Here is an 18,065-nt window from a genome sequence, read left to right as displayed (position 1 = left end):
ATGGTGGTAGCATTCCACCTCGTTTGGTATTTTGGTCAAGAGACACTTCTTACTTTGGAAGGCAATCCGAATAAAAGCCAAAATGTTTTCTTTCTGCAGTAATTTTTTTTTTTTTCGTAATGATCTTTCTGACAATAATCATATCCGTCATTAATTCTGTGGGTTTCAAAAACTAAGAAATAAGTTTCACACCCTTTTTATTGCACATGGACAAATAATCTGCTACAAAAATTAACTACAATAAACTATGAGATTGAAACGAGATAAAGAATCCTCCTTCCATTCTGTGCTCATATCATTTTATGGTACATCCTTTTGGGATTTACATATGTCATACATTGCATAAAACTGGCCAAGCACAAATCCATGTATTGATGCAAGCCAACAGAAACCAGTCACCGCCCCATAAGCTTTACCATCCATGCCCCACCCAAGTAGAGACCCAAAAGGGGCCCTGCCAGAAGCACCTGAGTTAGAGGATCAGTTGATGGAGTAAGAACTGCAGCAGCCACAACAGCACCAACCACGACATATCTCCAAATTGACAGCATTTGATCTCCTGACACTACACCAACTTGTCCCAGTAGAAGTTGTATGACTGGAACCTATTGGAAAGTAACAAGAACCATTAAGACAGTTATTGTGGAGAATTGCAGAGGGTGAACAAAGGCTATTTTTATTTCTTTACTTCTATACAAAATGTTTAATTGTTATTAGTATATGTAAGCCATATTGGAATAAAGACAATTTTTGGTTCTAGAGCATTTGAATAGTTTGAAATGTGCATTGGAGTCATCATTAAGATCTCCAAAATTATCTCACACAGAGATGAGGGCACTCATTTAACTTACTAAATGATCTTAAAACTGAGTGCTAAGAAGCCTATATTGACAAACTAAACTCAATATAAATGGTAATAAAAAAAGAATAAGTTTTTCAATGAATGGGTTCGGTAATTGTTTAGTTAGAGCTAGTATTGAATGTCTAAAAAATTATTAAACTGAAACCTGAACAAGAATAAGGTCAATGATTTAATTTCATATAAATATCAATATTGCAAATCTAAACAGCAAATATAAGTGACACCCCTGTGGACAGAAAGGATGAAATAAAGATATCTTACCTGAAAAGACAAACCAGTGCTGAACATGAGCACAAAGACAAACTCAAAGTATTGATCAATAGACCACAAAGATTCCACAGCTCCTTCTGCGTAATTAACAAAGAAATTCAAGGCTGCCGGGGTGAGAATCGAGTAGGAGAAGATGATACCAGCGTAGAAAAGTACTGAGGACCCTAATACAATTGGCCCCAGAAACATTCTCTCTGCCTTTGTTAAACCTGGAAGAACAAAAGCTATAATTTCATATAAGATGATGGGGCTCCCCAAGAGAAGACCACAGTATCCTGATACCTGCAGCACAAGTTAACATATCCAATTAAAATCAAACAAAAAAAGGAAAGAAAACTAGAGAGCTCAAGATTGGAGTTGATTTCCTGAAAATTTTGCTGATAATGGGAGTCAAATTGTCAACTTGTGATATTCGTTTGTCATTTATGTGAAAGTTGTAGAAAGGAGACATTCTTCAGCAATAAATGGATTTTGATCTTAACATATATTTAAGAAGTGTTTGAAAAATCCAAAAATTAATTCTACAGACCAAAGAACTCTTAAGTCAAGACTTTGTGGACTTCCACAACAAACAGAATTTACTGAGAAGTGGATAGTTCATCATCATGATTTCGAGAGAAAGTGATAAACGAACGTTTTTCTAATAGTTCTTATATCAACTGTTTGGGAAAGAATATGAAAATCAACCAGACCAGGATTGGGAAAGAATGTTCACCCATGGAAATAATAGCAACTTTTCTGCCAATCAAGTTGCAGCATGACCCACAAGGGAAAACAAAGAGCAAGGCAAATATAAACTAGTTCCAAGATTCCCTGTGCAGTTGTTTTGAATCATAGCTTCTTCTGGAGCACCCCAATCCATTTGAGGATTGGCTAGTTAGGGCTGTTTTCAGAAACTTAAGAAAGAGAATATCTGTAGGCTATTTTAGTCAAAACAAGTGGCTGGCTCCAATCCTTTTGATATGTAAGTAATTCCTTTTGGCACTGACAAAAATGAATTGTGTGATCTCTAAGATAGGAGAGGCATTTCATGCATTCTACCTTCAAAGTTGTAAAGAAAAACTCTCCAGGAGCCAGTTGCAGAAATCGAACACCCTGTTCTTTAACAGGAGCTTCAAGAATCATAACCAGTTCTTTTGAAAATGCAAAAGATCCCAACATGGCAGCTCCAACTGCCAAAACTGACACAAATATTCTCTGACGTAGCTCCTCTAGATGATCAAATATGGACATTTCTTTATCATCTGGCAGGAGCTCTTTACTGGGATAAAGAAAATCATAAAGACCATTTTCTTTTTTATCTTGGTCAACGTTTTGCAGTGTATCTTCACCTGAGTCCTCAGCCACTTCCACATAACACCAATAATAAAGACAATGTCAGATTCTGACTAGAGACATATGACAGCATTCTTTTCATTAAAAAAATGCTAAATTGAATAGATTTAAAACTAGATGAGAAATAGACTAATAAAATAATCAAGATACTCTAACAACTAAACAAACAAAATGTTTCCTTGATTATACAAAAAAATCCAAGGATGTAAAATTACTATACCAATAAAACAATGAGAAATCATGTCACCACTAATATCTAACTGGATTGCTTATGTTCCCAATAGAGCCAGCTGAATGTTGCTAAGGCTTGACCCTGAATTGTACATCCAAAAATTATGTAAACCAAAAATGGCTGATTACACAGACAACACTGAGGTGAGTGCATCAAAGGGTGTTCCAGCCTAAACCTTTTTTAGAAAAAGGATTACTTTTAGAATGCAGCAGGGCTGGATGAAAGACACAAGCAGGCCAGACTATGGGCCTGTTGTGGCTCAAAGTTATATCTAATCACAAATTTTCTTTAAGTAGATGACAGCACCAGATCATGGCCAGTGTCCCAAGTGTGAAGAAATCATGGCTTGGGATACTCGGTTGAGAGCTTCAAGCCCTCTTTACCTTTTTTCTGATGTAGAATGGGGAGTTTCAAAAGTATCAGCAGTTCATTAAGCAAAATAATGTGTCTAGTATAAGAAAAACATGAAGTAATGTTCATTGTTTATAAACAGCGTCAGAACCACTTCCCCATTCAGTAAGCTAATGGAGATTTGAACCAATAAAACAGCATCCCTCACCTCACCTTTTGTTTTGAAGTTGTTTTGCACCCTCTCCCCGTTTAGCAGTAGGCACCAAAGGCAGAGGAAATCTCAGGTGTAATCAAAGTTAAAATATAAAGATGCATATCGATGCAGGAATTAACAAAATCCTAGCCCACCACCAACAATGCGTAACAAGGCAGAGGAAATCCCATTCCCACCCCTGCCCCAATTGAGGGCATCCCATCAATGCCCCAGTCGGCGCATGTCCCCAACTAACACTGGCACATTGCCATTCCTGGATCTATTCAAGTTTCATAGGACCCTAACACCCCACCCTCGTACATCTTCAACAGCAGCATAAGGACTGGTTTTTTTCCCTGATGAGCTGCCTCTGAAGCAGCCTAAAATATGTTTTTTCATCCCCTTCTTCAATCCTTATCTGTGCTGTCATAGAAAGTGAGAATCTACAAAGCCAGCTCATCCTCTATAAACTTACAGTTCTTCTTCACCACTGATAGTAACCAATTGCCCCTTTCGAGTTCCTAAGTGCTTTGACCGAACCCTACAAATTCGACACATAAGACAAGAGTTTGCCATGCCATTAAGTTCACCGATGGGTTTCTTCAGAAATACAAACCTTGAAAATCGAGAAGAGAAAGATATCTGAGTAGGACTTTGTGGATCCTGAAAAAACCTTTATGCGATACAGTCTGGGAGATTCTATAAGCTCTAAGAGATATTGCGTCTATTTACTTTAAGGCCTATAGGACAAGATGTTCAAACTCACTTTGAAGTGACTAGGCTTGCCCTTTCTGCATATGCTTAACTGGGCTATAAAGGAAGGTTATAAAATAAGACAAGCCTTAGGCCTCCAACTGTAATTGGCATAGACCGATCGTATGCCTCAATAACTTTTTTCATGATAACACTCCTGTAGAAACTGAAAACATTGTCATGGGCACCAACAACAACACAGTACTGCTAGCCACTACCACCAGTGCTATCACCACCTCACCTCCATCCTTAGGACCCCCAAACACTGTCACCACACCACACCACCGCCAATTGTTTATGCCCCCTAATATTGACAGCAGACGAGCAATATTTCCACCTGGGTGATTTTTTTTTCTTTGTTCCGACATAAGAACATCAAAGAACTACTACTAATAGAAACAAGGCAACTCGTTAATCCACTTGCCCCAAAATAAACTGAGCTACAGCTTATTAGCGTGCTTGATTTACTTCATTACAGGAAAATAATACAAAGTTTATCCAATTATAATTATATTTCAGAAACCGCAGAGGAATACAGTCAGCAAATCAGAATGAGTAAATTCACAATACATGTTTCAGACAACAAATTCCCCACGGAATAAAAAAAAAATTATAAATTGAAATACAAAATTTGCACCAAAAATGCCACTAATAACCCCTTGGTTTCATCCAACAGTAAGATTTGAAAGCAGTAGAAACTAGAAAACACACAACCCAGTTCAGCCTAAAAAAAATATATTATAAAATAATCACCAAAAAAAAAACCCGATCGGAGGTTTTCCCATTTAGAATTTATTCAGAAACGGAAGCAAATTAGATGCGTTCTTACCAGGCCTCTCCTCAACAATTGACCCAACACCGCCACCCAGTTGCTGCTGCTTATCCCTCGCATCATCTTCAACGGCAGAACAAACAAGCGTGCTGAAATTTCTAAGGCGGAGCCTCTGAGATGGCCCAAAGCCCGGTGCTCTCCTGCGGTGGATTTGCAGGGGAGGTTTGTGGTGTCTGATAGGGTGGAGCTGATTAAAAAAACAGCAGTTGTTGATGCGAAGAAGAGAGAAGAAACCACTGGTGCTTCCCATCTCTACTGGGGAGGGGATACTGGATTTCTGGGTGGTAATACTAAATATCAAACGATATCAGCTGGACGATTGGCTCTAAACTCCCTCGGCCGCCGATATTTGGAAAGGACGGGGTTGTATCACCCCCGTTTGGCTTCTGGCTTGCTTCTAAACCTCTCGCGGATAAGGATTTCCTTCCCAACGAATAATGGCATAGTCGTTTAAAAAAATAAAAGAATACACCAAGCGATTACAAAGTACATCCAAGCAAAGCCAACGACAGTTAAATTTACCGCTCCATTTAAATGAAGTGGCATAGTCGTTAATACTGAAACAGTGAAGGGTTTTCACGTAATTTACTCCCATTCGCAAAGGCTATAAGTATAAGATGTAAGCTTCGGGTCTTGATGCTCGTTTCATTTTCCCGCCATTTTGATTAATGCGAAAAAGGGATGAAAGGGCGAGAAAATCCAGCAGAGGATGCCTTAATTCTTCTCAGAAGTAGAATTTGTAACCCTAATTTCGTCTTCACACCATTTTCCGATTCACCCGACAGCAATTACAGGTCCGATTCTACCCTTCAATGCCTTTTACTCGTTTGGCTGCCGACAAAATGTAGGAAAACAGAAGAAAATTGAAGAAATTTGGATTGAATTCGATATCATTGTAAAAGGAATTTTCTATTATGTTTTTCTCTTCTCAGGTTTCTGAGCAACCAAACCTAAATCTTTTTTTTTTTTTTTCAAAATCTATTTAATCCCACTTTTTCTGGGTGCTATATATTTTGATCCGTAAATACTATTTATTGGAAAATTTTTGGGGGTTTCTAATATGCAGCAAGTTGAAATTCATTATATCAAGCTCAGTGACCGAGGCATGTAACAATTCAATCCTTCTTCTTGGTCCTCGTGGTTCTGGAAAAACGGCGGTACACATTTTATTTTGTACTCAAATTGTTTTGGGGTTTCAAGATTAATTCTTGACTTTTAGCATGTTTTGGTGTCATTGTTCTTAATTTTATCTTATTCTACATTATTATATTTTGGGTGTTTTTAGGTGTTGGAGCTTGTTATCAGAGATCTATTGGCAGAACATGCTGATATGATATCAGTGGTAGGGCCTTTGTTTGAATTTTTTTTCCCCTTTCTTCCTCTGTTTTTCTTTTTTTCCTCTCTAAATCAGTACTAGCAAAAAGTGACGTTTTTTCAAAGTAGTATTTGGGATTAGTTCCTTGTGTTCTGAATATTTTTCCAATAAATTTTTATTTGTTTTCCCATTAGCAGTTCTGGAATAAAATCCTCCATTTGGCTGTTGAGAAGATTAAGAAAAAGAAAAGAAATTAAAGTTTTGGTTTTTGCAAATGGAAAGGTACATTAACTAAGTTTAGTGGCTGTCTTAGGCACAGTTGATTTGGGCTATTTGTGAGTTTCCTAGAGTGGTTCAGCTCATTATGTATTGAAGCTGGACTGACTAGTAAACTTACAGGGGTGTGTTTAACAGATCTTTATGAAACTTCGAAAGTGGATTGCATTTATTTCCAACTACTTGGATTTCTTGATGTTCCAGGCAAATCCTTAATGAAAACGCTTAAGACTAAAAACCATAACCTTTTTTCCTTTCCCTTCCTCTTGTCAGCAACTGAACTACTTGCCTTGCTGTAGGTTTCCAATAAATGCTATAGTTTCTTTATAATTTGGGTCATTAAAAGGATGCCCATACATTACACTAACTATTTGTGTGTTCAAATGCTGCATAAATTTTATTTTTTTTTGGATGTGCAAAAACCCTCTCATTCACGAGACTGTGCTTTCTCATTATTACTAATATCCCAATGTGCACTGTGTTTCAGATCAGATTGAATGGGCTTTTGCACAGTGATGACAATTGTGCAGTCAAGGTCAGATTCCTCATTCTTCTTTTTTCCTCAATTTTATGCATTGCTATATTTGTCACAGAATTTTTGAGTTTTCTGTCATACAATGCATTGCCAGTCAATTGATTTATGGATCTGTTAGACCATACCATAATGTTATATTGCATTGTGAATTGAACAAAGAAGGTTTCTTATTGAAATCCATGGATTTGTACAACATTATAATTTCTGGAATGAATGATTCGATCGAGTCAATTTTTTGCCCTTCATGTTAGGAGAATTTGGCAGTCTAAGATTGAAAGTTGTACCTAAAACTGTTCAAAGTTTCAAAGAAAAAAGTTTGACAAAAATAAAACTTTGACACTGGTTAGCAAGAGAAAAGATTGTTTCTAGAGTGGACCATTAATTGCAAAACATAAGATTCTACATTTGCTGAAGCAACTATGGTTTACAAGTAAACAATAAATTGCTTCTAGAGTGGAAAAGTTTTGAATGGTATTTTATGAAGCCGTTTAATTGCTAAGAGGTTATTGATTTTTGTTCTCATATTTTGGTGCAAAGTTCCATTATCTTGTTTGTTTGTCATGTGTTGTTCAGGAAATTGCTAGACAATTGTGTGTGGAGCATCAGTTGTTGTTCTCAAAAATGGTAAGATGCAGAGTCTCTTTCAGATCACTTAAAAGTGTCTTTAATGTAAATGATTTGGAATTCTTGATCTTTAGTTAATTGCTGCAGGCATCATTTGACGATAATTCCCAGTTCATGATAGCTATGTTACGGTGAGTGTACACATTTGGTAGGTGATTGTGTCCTCCGTCAGTGCTGAGGCTTGTTCATTTTGCTAAAGATGACCATTTTTGGTTTCATGGAAAAGTTGTTATTCTCTTTCTTTCATGAATTTTCTTATTTGTGATCTCTTGTCAGGGAGTGTGGATTAGCTCACAAGACAATCATTTTTGTATTGGATGAGTTTGACTTCTTCACTCAGGCAAGATTACCTCTCTCTCATGTGTGCACACACACAAAAGAAAACCCATGTGGATCGGTTTTTGACATTTAAATTCTCAGACATAGGTATTACCAGTTCCCTTTGTTCTTTGCAGGGGAAACAACGATTACTTTATAGCTTGTTGGATGCAATGCAATCTGTGACGTCACAAGCAGTTGTCATTGGTGTCAGTTGCAGACTAGTATGTTGCTTTGGACTTATTTTTTCCCCCCATATTTGCTTTGCATTTTTCTTTCATTGTGTCTTGATTATATTCTTATAAACTAGAGACATGCCTGTCACTATTTTCTCCATGTTACTCTAATACTTAATGTTAAGATATGTTGAGTTCTAAGGTGAACCTGTGTTTTGATAGAACCAGCAAAATTGATTGAACAACTTGCAATTTGTGAAGAACTCTGAAAAACCTGGTTATATTCCACGCAGGATGCAGATCAACTCTTGGAAAAAAGAGTAAGATCTCGTTTTTCACATAGAAAGGTGTTGTTTCTTCCACCCTCAAAGGAAGATCTACAAAGGTATTTTCTAGTCTGACTGAGGGTGGTAGTGGCTGAAGTTTATGCACCAAAATTTGTGGTTCTATTGTAATAAATGTTTTTATATGGATCTTCTTGAATACTGGTTTTGCAGATTGTTAGAGCACATTTTTTCTTTGCCAGTAGACACGAGCCTTCCAAATGACTATGCTGTTGAGTTCAATATGAAACTCCATGTATCCTTTCCCTGATTGAATATTTCATAATAGGATTTATGATGTGTATGTTTACATTTACATACATGTATGTGTGTATGAATACGTCCACCTTACTGGTGAAATGAGAATCGTACCAGTGTTGGGAGGAGTGGCTTGGTTTTGTAATTACCCTACCTCCTTGAATTTCTGAGAATTCTTGTATTTTGTATCAATGAATGTTTGTAATTCACTAAATTTTTATTATTCTGATAACCAGTAAGATTTTTCCTCCCTGTACATCATCCTGTTAAAGAAATCCTTGACATTCTAAAGCATATATTGGCAGATGAGAGATTTAAAGAAATCATTAATACCTTGTTGAATTCTGATTCCACTGTCAAACATTTGTTGAGGTTTCTGTAAGTTTCTCTGTTCCTGTAACTGGAAGCATGGATTGCCTTTGTGAATCTATGGCTGTTAATGTTTACTTCATTCTCTTCTCATTCTTACTATTGACTTACCATGTTCCCAGATTTTATGCTGTTTGTCATATGGATTTGGAATCTGGGTTCCTGTCACTTGATAACTTCAGAACAGCAATGTCAAGCATCCAAAGGCAGCCAAAGATGGAATATTTACAAGGTCTGAAGGTTTTCTTCGATAGCTATACATTTCTTGCTTGTGCAGTTCTCATTAATTCTTTTTTTCTTTTACTTGTTTATTGTTGAGTTCTATCTGAAAATTCTGAACTAAAAGTCATGTGCACTGACTGCATTTTCTGTTGTCTTCTCGACAGTAAGTGACAATAAGTGCATAGAACATTAGATAAGTATGTCAAATTGATACTTCTACTTTGTCACCTAACTGAAGACAAATTGTGGGCGGTGGTTGTGATGAAAAGAGCTATTCAATGTCATTCTGATGGTCTTTTTGGTGGCTTCTTAACTCATTTTCTGTTGAGTGGAGGGTACAATTGTGTGGTGGCCAAAATGTCCCACCATCCTCCCAATTTGGATTTCTCTCATGGTTAATCTGCCTATTGAGATGTTATGCTAAGAAGAGCATGCCTTCCTAAATTGGATTCCGTGTTGTCTTTCTAATTAGTTCTGCTTTATTTAGATGTGATGCCCAGGATCCAACCATCTGCAAATAGAAGCCATAGATCTTACCGTAGATGGCTTTCCAATTTAGCTATGTACTCTCAATTCTCTTAATTGTTTAGTCAACAATATATGCCCTAGATAAGGAGTGACATAGAAGTTATCTACAAGTTTATAGGCTTTGTAATTTCATTACCCTTGTAAGATCAATATTGCAAACAAGGAATTCTGCTGCTTCTGCAAGCTTCACACATAAGCCATATCCTATTTGATAGTTTACATATAGACAGACATGCCAGAAGTTGCCTGATCATATACCCAAACCAGTTACATTGCAGGTTTTGTCCTCTTATTTTAATCTTCACGAGCCACCATGCCAATGTGAAGCTAAAATCTCGAATTCTTTGGGGATGAGTGGTAATTTTATGCAGACATATTTTTTATTTTCAAAATTGTTCAGCTCATCAAGCTAACCTCCTCCTTGTTGGTTCTTTAGTAGGCATGACCTGGGAACTTATTGCTTGTAGGATTGGAGCTCTTTATTTTGCTTATTAAATTATGATGTAAGGTATATTCTCACTGAGGATATATTTAAGGAAATATTTGAAAATGTAAGATTGTTTCTTTAGAGGTTGAACTCTCCTGTCTTCCCTTCCTTTGAATGAAGTCATGGAGATGGTGGCCAGTGACCCCTTGCTAATAATGAGTGGTTCCTGAAGAAGTTGAAGTTCATAAATGCTTGTTCCTATCTATGTTGCTAGCCATCACATGATCAAGTCGTTTGAAAATAGATGCAATTAAGCTCCTAGCAGAAGATTTTCACCTTCAGGAGTTCTGGAATATATAACAAAATGCTATGGTCAGGAGCTCTTTAAATTGATGGATACCTTGTACTTGGGCCACAGTTACCAGCTTGGAAAGGGGGTGTGGAAGAGCAAGGAACTATACTTGACCTGACAAAGCCTTTATCCCAACTGTTACAGATCTGCTGTGTGAATCTTGGTTTGATGGTCCCCTCTTCTTGTCTATCAAAAAAAAAACAAATGTTCCCCTCTTCTTTGGATCATACTTTCTGTTAATCATGCATGTCTTTCATCACACCCTCAACCCACACCCTTTTTGGTGCCATACTTTCTATTTTCTTTTTTTCTTTTTTATGTTCTTTTTTAATAGCACCTTGCACTCATGTATGGAATCAGCAACATCAAATCCCTGAAATTTTCAGAGGGGCCTCACACGAGTTTTGGAAGAGGAAATAGTGGAACAGTGACTCTCTTCGGTTAAAAGGGTACCTGGCTCTGTTAAATAGATATTCAAAGACATTGGTGACTCACATTGGACACAACATGACATAGCTGTTGGCATTGGATTTGTTTGACATGCCTATTGAAAGACAAATATGTGTATGGATAAACTGACACCTGGTTTACACCCTGGCTCAGCATGCTTACTGAGTCAATGCTGCGTAGGCTTCTTGAAACTATGGGATTGAAGGTCATTTTATAATGATGTGAGTGAATAATGGGAAAGAAAGAGATCCATTACATGTTGAATTCCTTTTAAGAGTGCTTCTATTGCATTTCTATTACATGTTTAGTAACAGTAGTAATTCTTTGTTAATCTTTCCTTTCTTATTGTGGTTTATCTCCTTTGCATAAAATTCTTTTGCATGGCATTGCCTTTTGGATTTCCCAAGTCTGAATCCATATTCAACTTGTTCAAGCAGATTGCTCCATTTTGGAACTCTATATTTTGGTGTGCATGAAGAGGTTGGAAGTCAAAGAGCAAAACTCATACAATTTCAATTCTGTAATGAAAGGTCAACCAAAGATGTTCTCCTCTGTTCTTTTTTTCTTTCTTTTTTTCCCATTTTATTTCCACTATGTTAATCTTCCATTACTTACCTGTTTGTGATTTATAGCAGAATACAAAGGCATACATGATGCATACCAGACATCCGATTATTATGCACGGAATGTATGCTTACGGGTGTGTATGAATGAAAACTATGTATCAAAAATTGAATTTAATATAAAAATGACACATGTATGTGTTCCTTTCCAGTTAATCATCCCAGCATGTAATAACAAATTTTGGTCTCAACTTCTGCAGGCTTTTGAACACCTTGTACAACGTGAATTAATCTGTTTTATGGATAATAGGGGAAACAATCAATCTATAGAATTTCGTGCAGTGAAGCTACTAATCTCATCACATGAACTCTATCAGGGATTGAAATCATATCGCTCTTGTCCTGTAAGTTCCTACAAAAATAGTGTGTGAGTGTGCATTTTCTTGTGCTAGCATTTCATGATATCTATATTAGTGATGTGGGTGGTATCATCTTGCTCATGTTGGTAGGTCATTCTGCGGAAGCTGGTGGACCAATGAAAGTTATAGATGGCCGGTCAGCTTTGTGGGTATCAGAGGAGAAGGTGAAGGTTGCTGTTTGTAGTAATTTCTTCTGGATGTTTTAACCTGCATCTTTAGGTGGAGGAGAAAAGAGATTATAAGAGCTTTTCCAGCTGAGTGGGTAGCCTTGTGAGGACACTTCCACCCTGCTCAATGTTTAATATCTCTTGTTTGTGATCATCCAATAGTAAATGTATACTTGAATTATTTAACATTATTTATGGATTTAATTGTTTTTCTGAACACTGTCCTGGATAAGAAAAGTGAATTTTGTCTTTATATATATATATATATTTTCTTTACATGAGATATGTGAATTAGGTGTAAGAATACATATTTTTTTATTATTTTTTAATTTTTTTATATTACTTATTTTGTAAATTAAAATTTTCTGATAATTTTTTTTTAATAATATAACATAAATTTTTATTTATACATTTTAATTATTTTAATCATGAATGTTAATAATAAATAAATAATAAACATTTACTAAATTTTAAAGTATTTAAAAATTTTTAAATATCACCAAACATAAGAAAAATTTTCTATTTTTTTTTTTAAATAGTAAGTATTGGAACATGATATAATTTTTATTTGAAGTAAATATCAAACTTGAAAAATAAAGTTTCAATTTTTTATTCATTTTATAAAATAAATATAAATATAAATATGACATGATATATGTCAATAAATATAGTAACTTAGCATATGACATATAATTCATTTGTTATGATATTTGAAAATATCATATCTCATTGGAAATGATATTTTAGGACATATATATTCTACTAAGTGAGATAGGCATACACATTTTATAATATCTTATTCTATTAATCTAATATGATTTTGACATTTGAAATGTAATATTATTCTTTTTTTATAAGGTATATAATATGGTATTATATTATACTATATTATATTTATATACTATTATTATATCATCTTTCTTCATTTTTTTTTACCATATTTTTATTTTAAAATAATTTAGCAAAATATTCTAATATACATATAATTAATTAAATAAATTCCACAATATTTTATATTCATAGTTTTAAATAATATTTGATTATATATATATATATAATGAAAAATTATATTTACATCCATCTTATATCTCTTCGGCACCACATATTATTATTATTGGTTATATCTCTTTAGAACTATTTTTGGAAATAGTTTTCCATTCTAAAAAAAACATAAAAACTTGTTAACTATTTTCTATTTTCTATTTTTAAAAATAAAGAATAAAATATTTTCAAAAAATATTTTTTTATTATTTTATAATATTTTTACTTATTTTTCAAGAGTTGTTTTAAAAAATAATTATATAAATATATAAAATAATTAAAAAAAACGTTAGATATGAGATTTATTTTTAAAATATATTTAAAACTATTAAAAATATTTTAGGTTTTTAAATAGACTTTTGTTCTAAAAAAATATGAGGAATCGACTTTTATATATTTTTTTTAATTTGTAATATTCCTATTCCATTTAATGAAAAATAGTTTTAGAACCAAATAGAAGTTTATATTAATATTTTTTAAAAATTTATAATATTCCCATTCCATTTTATTCTGTTCTTTGTTTTCAACTTTCTTAGACAACAATTCTCCTTTTTTTTTTTTTCTTCTAAGAAAAAAATTTAAAATAATATTTTCACTTTTTCTATTTTTGATCCCAAATTTTAGAAAATGAAAAAGAAAAATATTAGTGTCGAACATTTTTTATTTTCTTTGAAAATGAAGACAAAAAAAATAAACATGGCTGTCCAGGTATGAGGCTATCCAAGAATTTCTTACTCCGGAGTGAAGTTGGAAACACTGAATGAGAAATGACCCCACAACCATCTAAGGAGACAAAATGAAACCAGTGGTGGCGACTGGCGATGGCGAGAGCCAACCCTCGATCCAGTGGCTGCCACGCAACTCCTAGAAGTAAATTTAGATTCTCCGGGCCGTTTCAACTCTTCGTAATGGTGTAAGATCGCTTTGCCTTCTCTCTCTCACATGTATTTGCTTTTGCTTCTGTGCTACTCCATTAATGACCCTCTGTCTGAGAGCTTCAAAAGCTTCGGCTACCATAAACCCTACCCGTTCTATCAAGGTACGCCTTCTCTTCCCATGTTCCTTCTCTTTTCATGATTCCACTTCAAACCATTCAGCTCCACCTTTCTCCGAAACCCATTTCCAGGACGTCATTTCCAAATCAATTCGTGAAAAACCCTCGAATTTTTCCAATTATTACTGGCTCTCCCACCAGTTTGGACCCGTAATTGTCGACCCCGACTTGTTTGTTCGCGTATTGAGTTCGTTTAGGACGAGCCCACGCATGGCTTTGCGGCTCTTCCGATGGGCGGAGAGCCAACCAGGGTTTCGCCGGTCGGAGTTTGTGTTTTGCGCCATTCTTGAAATTCTTGCACAGAATAACTTGATGCGATCAGCCTACTGGGTGATGGAGAGAGTAATTAATGCAAACATGCATCGAATTGTGGACGTTTTGATTGGCGGGTGCGTGAGTTCGGAGGTTTCGGTTAAGATTCTCGATCTTTTGATATGGGTTTACTCTAAAAAATCCATGGTGGAGCAGTGTTTGTCGGTTTTTGATAAAATGATAAAAAGTAGGTTGTCTCCGGATGTCAAGAATTGTAATAGAATACTTAGGATACTTAGAGATAAAGATCTTATGAGCAAAGCTGTAGAAGTTTATAGAACAATGGGTGAGTTTGGGATTAAGCCCACTATTGTTACATACAATACTTTGTTGGATTCGTATTGCAAGGGAGGGAAAGTGCAGCAAGGACTAGATCTATTATCAGAGATGCAAAGAAGAGGGTGTGCTCCAAATGATGTTACTTATAATGTGTTGATAAATGGGTTGTCAAAAAAAGGGGAATTTGAGCAGGCCAAGGGATTGATTGGAGAGATGTTAAAAACAGGGTTGAAGGTTTCAGCTTATACTTATAACCCTTTGATTTATGGATATTTTAACAAGGGAATGCTGGCTGAGGCTTTGAGCCTTCAGGAAGAGATGGTGCTTAAAGGAGCTTCTCCTACAGTGGCAACTTATAATTCATTTATATATGGGCTTTGCAAGTTGGGAAGAATGAGTGATGCTATGCAACAGTTGTCTGACATGTTGGCAAATAATTTGTTGCCAGATGTGGTTTCATACAACACTCTTATTTATGGGTATTGTAGGTTGGGCAACTTGATGAAAGCCTTTCTGTTATTTGATGAGTTAAGGAGTATATATCTCTTTCCTACTATTGTTACCTATAATACCCTTTTAGATGGTCTTTGTAGGCAGGGGGAGTTGGAGGTTGCACAGCAGCTCAAAGTAGAAATGATCAATGAAGGGATAGCCCCTGATATTGTTACTTACACTATTTTAGTAAATGGGTCTTGCAAGATGGGGAGTTTATCGATGGCTCAGGAATTCTTCGATGAGATGTTGCATGAAGGGCTGGAGTTGGACTCCTATGCATATGCAACTCGAATAGTGGGTGAACTGAAGCTTGGTGACACATCCAGGGCATTTAGTCTGCAAGAAGAAATGCTAGCAAAGGGTTTCCCACCTGATTTGATCATCTATAACGTTGTTGTGGATGGACTTTGTAAATTGGGCAATTTGGAAGAAGCATCTGAACTGTTGCAAAAGATGGTTAGTGATGGTGTAATTCCAGATTATGTAACATATACTAGCATCATTCATGCACACTTGGAAAATGGTCGTCTCAGGAAAGGCAGAGAGATCTTCTATGAGATGCTGAGCAAAGGCCTAACACCTTCAGTTGTGACATACACAGTATTGATTCATGGACATGCTGGTAAAGGGAGGCTCGAACGGGCATTTATATATTTCTCAGAAATGCAGGAGAAGGGTATTCTGCCAAATGTGATCACCTATAATTCTCTGATAAATGGTCTTTGCAAAGTAAGGAGAATGGATCAGGCCTACAATTTTTTTGCTGAGATGGTAGAAAAGGGAATATTCCCTAATAAGTATAGCTACACCATCCTGATAAATGAGAACTGCAACATGGGCAATTGGCAAGAAGCTTTAAGTTTGTATAAACAAATGCTAGATAGAGGAGTTCAGCCTGACTCTTGTACACATAGTGCACTACTGAAGCAACTAGGCAAAGACTGTAAACTGCAAGCAGTCAGGCAACTTGAGAGTTTATTAGACAGTGAATAAACTGCCAATACAAAGCCTTGATGAAAACTTAGGTAGCTTTTTTGGTTTCTCACATGATTGGGATGGGTTCCATCTTCTTCTTGGAGGAATTATTTCATTTGACTGTGAAGTTGGAAGGTCAAGGAGCTATTCACTTCATTTTTTTTATTCATTTCTGGAAGTTATGCTGTAAAATTGGAGAACATTCCTTGGATTGGACCATTCATTTTACAAAACAGAGGCCAAATCTGTCACATAAATTCTTTGACAGGTACTGCTGAAATTCCTAAACAAGTTTAGCTTTTCAAATAAATCCTGGCAAAAAAATTTCTGTTTTCTGTTTTCTTTATCTCTCTCTCTATATATATATATAGAGAGAGAGAGAGAGAAGGGAGGGGTGAAGGGGGAAGGAGATGTTCCTTCTTGGTGTATGAGTTGCTGTGATTATGGAATGTAGTCCTAGTAATATTTTCCATTGTTAGTAAATGTGCCTAAACTTTTTCAGAACTGATTCCAAAGGTATGGACCCATATGTGATATAAGCATTTTGTAATTGAGAAATTACTTGTCTTACCTTCAACCTTTTTCATGATTGCACTTCATTATACTCATTGTTGATTACATCAGTGTATTCCAAGTCCTACCACATTATCTGTTGGGGTCACTTCTCATTGTCTGTTCTAAATAAATACCAAAAGGAAGTCATTCTTGTTCTAACCAACTCCTGTTGTCTATCACTTGACTTAGAAAATAGCTTCAAAGGTTGCTCTACATGAATGAATTGTAACCTATTTTGTGAATGACTGTTTGAAACTAGCCTAGTTGGTACCCCTTTACCATATGCAAATTTGTTTGCTGTCCTGCAGGCCTAAACTTCTTTGCATTCCCTCTTCTCTTGCAATTAGCAATCATGGAACTTTGGTATGTGCAAAACCACCTTTATTGTTTCCGCATAGGCAGCCTCTGTATGGTCTGCCATCATTGGTAGTTGGTGCAATAGTGGAAACTTTAAAAACTATTATCAGCAAAACAAGAAGGCTGAATGTCTTTGTGTTGGTTAAACTGAGTTTTCAATTTGTGGCAATTCAGTGCTTTCTTAATAAAATTTTACTAACAGTTGTTTCTTAAAGGTTAATTCTGTCAAGAGCCTGCATCTCTTCTGTGCATGACTTGATTTCTGTTTCCTTCCTCTCTAACAAATATTGACTTATTGGATGGATTGTCCCTTGCAGCTAGATCTCTTTCTCCCTCTGATTGTCACTCTTTCCCAATTTTTCATTTCTTTTTTGGTCTCTTATTTTCTTTTTGTTCTTGTTCTTCTCATCTTTTTATGGTATGCTTTTGGTGGACAGAAACAAACTAGGGCCTTCTCTTTCTCCCTCTCTTGCTTTCTCTTGCTTGTGCACACACACAAACATAAGAAATGCCACAACCTCCATGGATTTCATTTATATAAACATGGAATCAATAGCACTGTTATTCCAATGTTAGAGGTTCTGTTACTGAAGTTTACTTCTGGGAAATGCCACTTCTTTTTCTAATCTTTTTCTGTTCTTTTCCTTGGATAGACAATTGGAACAGTGTTATGAATGGAGTCTATGTCTATTTAATTCATGCTAATGGACTTGCTTGACAGAATTGATAGTTGGGACCTAACTGGTTGGTTTTTTTTTTTTTTTTTTGCATCAATATGAAGTTTGTGAGGATTTGCAATCGTTCTTGTTGAAGATGTAATTATAATCAGGGTGGTAAAGCCCTAGTA

General features: G+C 35.6%; 3 protein-coding genes across 3 annotated transcripts; 2 read left to right on the top strand and 1 right to left on the bottom strand.

Annotated features, from left to right (window-relative positions):
• Window positions 1-253: 253 nt before the first annotated feature.
• Window positions 254-5,322, bottom strand: LOC100259443 (sec-independent protein translocase protein TATC, chloroplastic). The gene is made up of 4 exons (XM_002282865.5): window positions 4,826-5,322; window positions 2,174-2,478; window positions 1,124-1,414; window positions 254-605 (listed from the first exon to the last, which is right to left on the bottom strand). The coding sequence occupies exons 1-4, from the start codon at window positions 5,076-5,078 to the stop codon at window positions 396-398; spliced, it is 1,059 nt and encodes a 352-aa protein (XP_002282901.1). The 5' UTR covers window positions 5,079-5,322; the 3' UTR covers window positions 254-395.
• Window positions 5,292-12,403, top strand: LOC100249124 (origin of replication complex subunit 4). Its single transcript, XM_010663341.3, has 16 exons — window positions 5,292-5,622; window positions 5,895-5,985; window positions 6,114-6,170; window positions 6,907-6,954; window positions 7,528-7,578; window positions 7,666-7,709; window positions 7,855-7,918; window positions 8,034-8,120; window positions 8,366-8,457; window positions 8,570-8,651; window positions 8,946-9,031; window positions 9,145-9,254; window positions 11,439-11,531; window positions 11,637-11,701; window positions 11,825-11,968; window positions 12,074-12,403. Exons 1-16 carry the CDS (start codon window positions 5,510-5,512, stop codon window positions 12,101-12,103), a joined length of 1,257 nt encoding a protein of 418 aa, XP_010661643.1. The 5' UTR covers window positions 5,292-5,509; the 3' UTR covers window positions 12,104-12,403.
• A 1,505-nt stretch (window positions 12,404-13,908) lies between these two features.
• Window positions 13,909-16,883, top strand: LOC100254230 (pentatricopeptide repeat-containing protein At1g22960, mitochondrial). The gene is given in 2 exon segments (XM_019219103.2): window positions 13,909-14,230; window positions 14,318-16,883. Coding segments are annotated over 2 exon segments (2,091 nt in total). The 5' UTR covers window positions 13,909-14,167; the 3' UTR covers window positions 16,346-16,883.
• The last annotated feature ends 1,182 nt before the right edge of the window (window positions 16,884-18,065 follow it).

This window comes from Vitis vinifera, chromosome 1 (genome assembly GCF_030704535.1).
Source record: "Vitis vinifera cultivar Pinot Noir 40024 chromosome 1, ASM3070453v1".
Lineage (NCBI taxonomy): Eukaryota > Viridiplantae > Streptophyta > Magnoliopsida > Vitales > Vitaceae > Vitis > Vitis vinifera.
This window is presented reverse-complemented; position numbering and strand designations above follow the sequence as displayed.

What these genes read in the sequence shown, in the direction of transcription:
- LOC100249124 (XM_010663341.3), top strand. Translation starts at nt 5,510, where the DNA reads ATGAAAGGGCGAGAAAATCCAGCAGAGGATGCCTTAATTCTTCTCAGA. An exon ending in GTGGTTCTGGAAAAACGGCG is followed by an intron (nt 5,986 to 6,113) that starts GTACACATTTTA and finishes GGGTGTTTTTAG; the next exon opens with GTGTTGGAGCTTGTTATCAG. An exon ending in AATCATATCGCTCTTGTCCT is followed by an intron (nt 11,969 to 12,073) that starts GTAAGTTCCTAC and finishes TCATGTTGGTAG; the next exon opens with GTCATTCTGCGGAAGCTGGT.
- LOC100259443 (XM_002282865.5), bottom strand. Translation starts at nt 5,078, where the DNA reads ATGGGAAGCACCAGTGGTTTCTTCTCTCTTCTTCGCATCAACAACTGC. An exon ending in AATTGTTGAGGAGAGGCCTG is followed by an intron (nt 2,479 to 4,825) that starts GTAAGAACGCAT and finishes GTTATGTGGAAG; the next exon opens with TGGCTGAGGACTCAGGTGAA. An exon ending in GCACTGGTTTGTCTTTTCAG is followed by an intron (nt 606 to 1,123) that starts GTAAGATATCTT and finishes ACTTTCCAATAG; the next exon opens with GTTCCAGTCATACAACTTCT.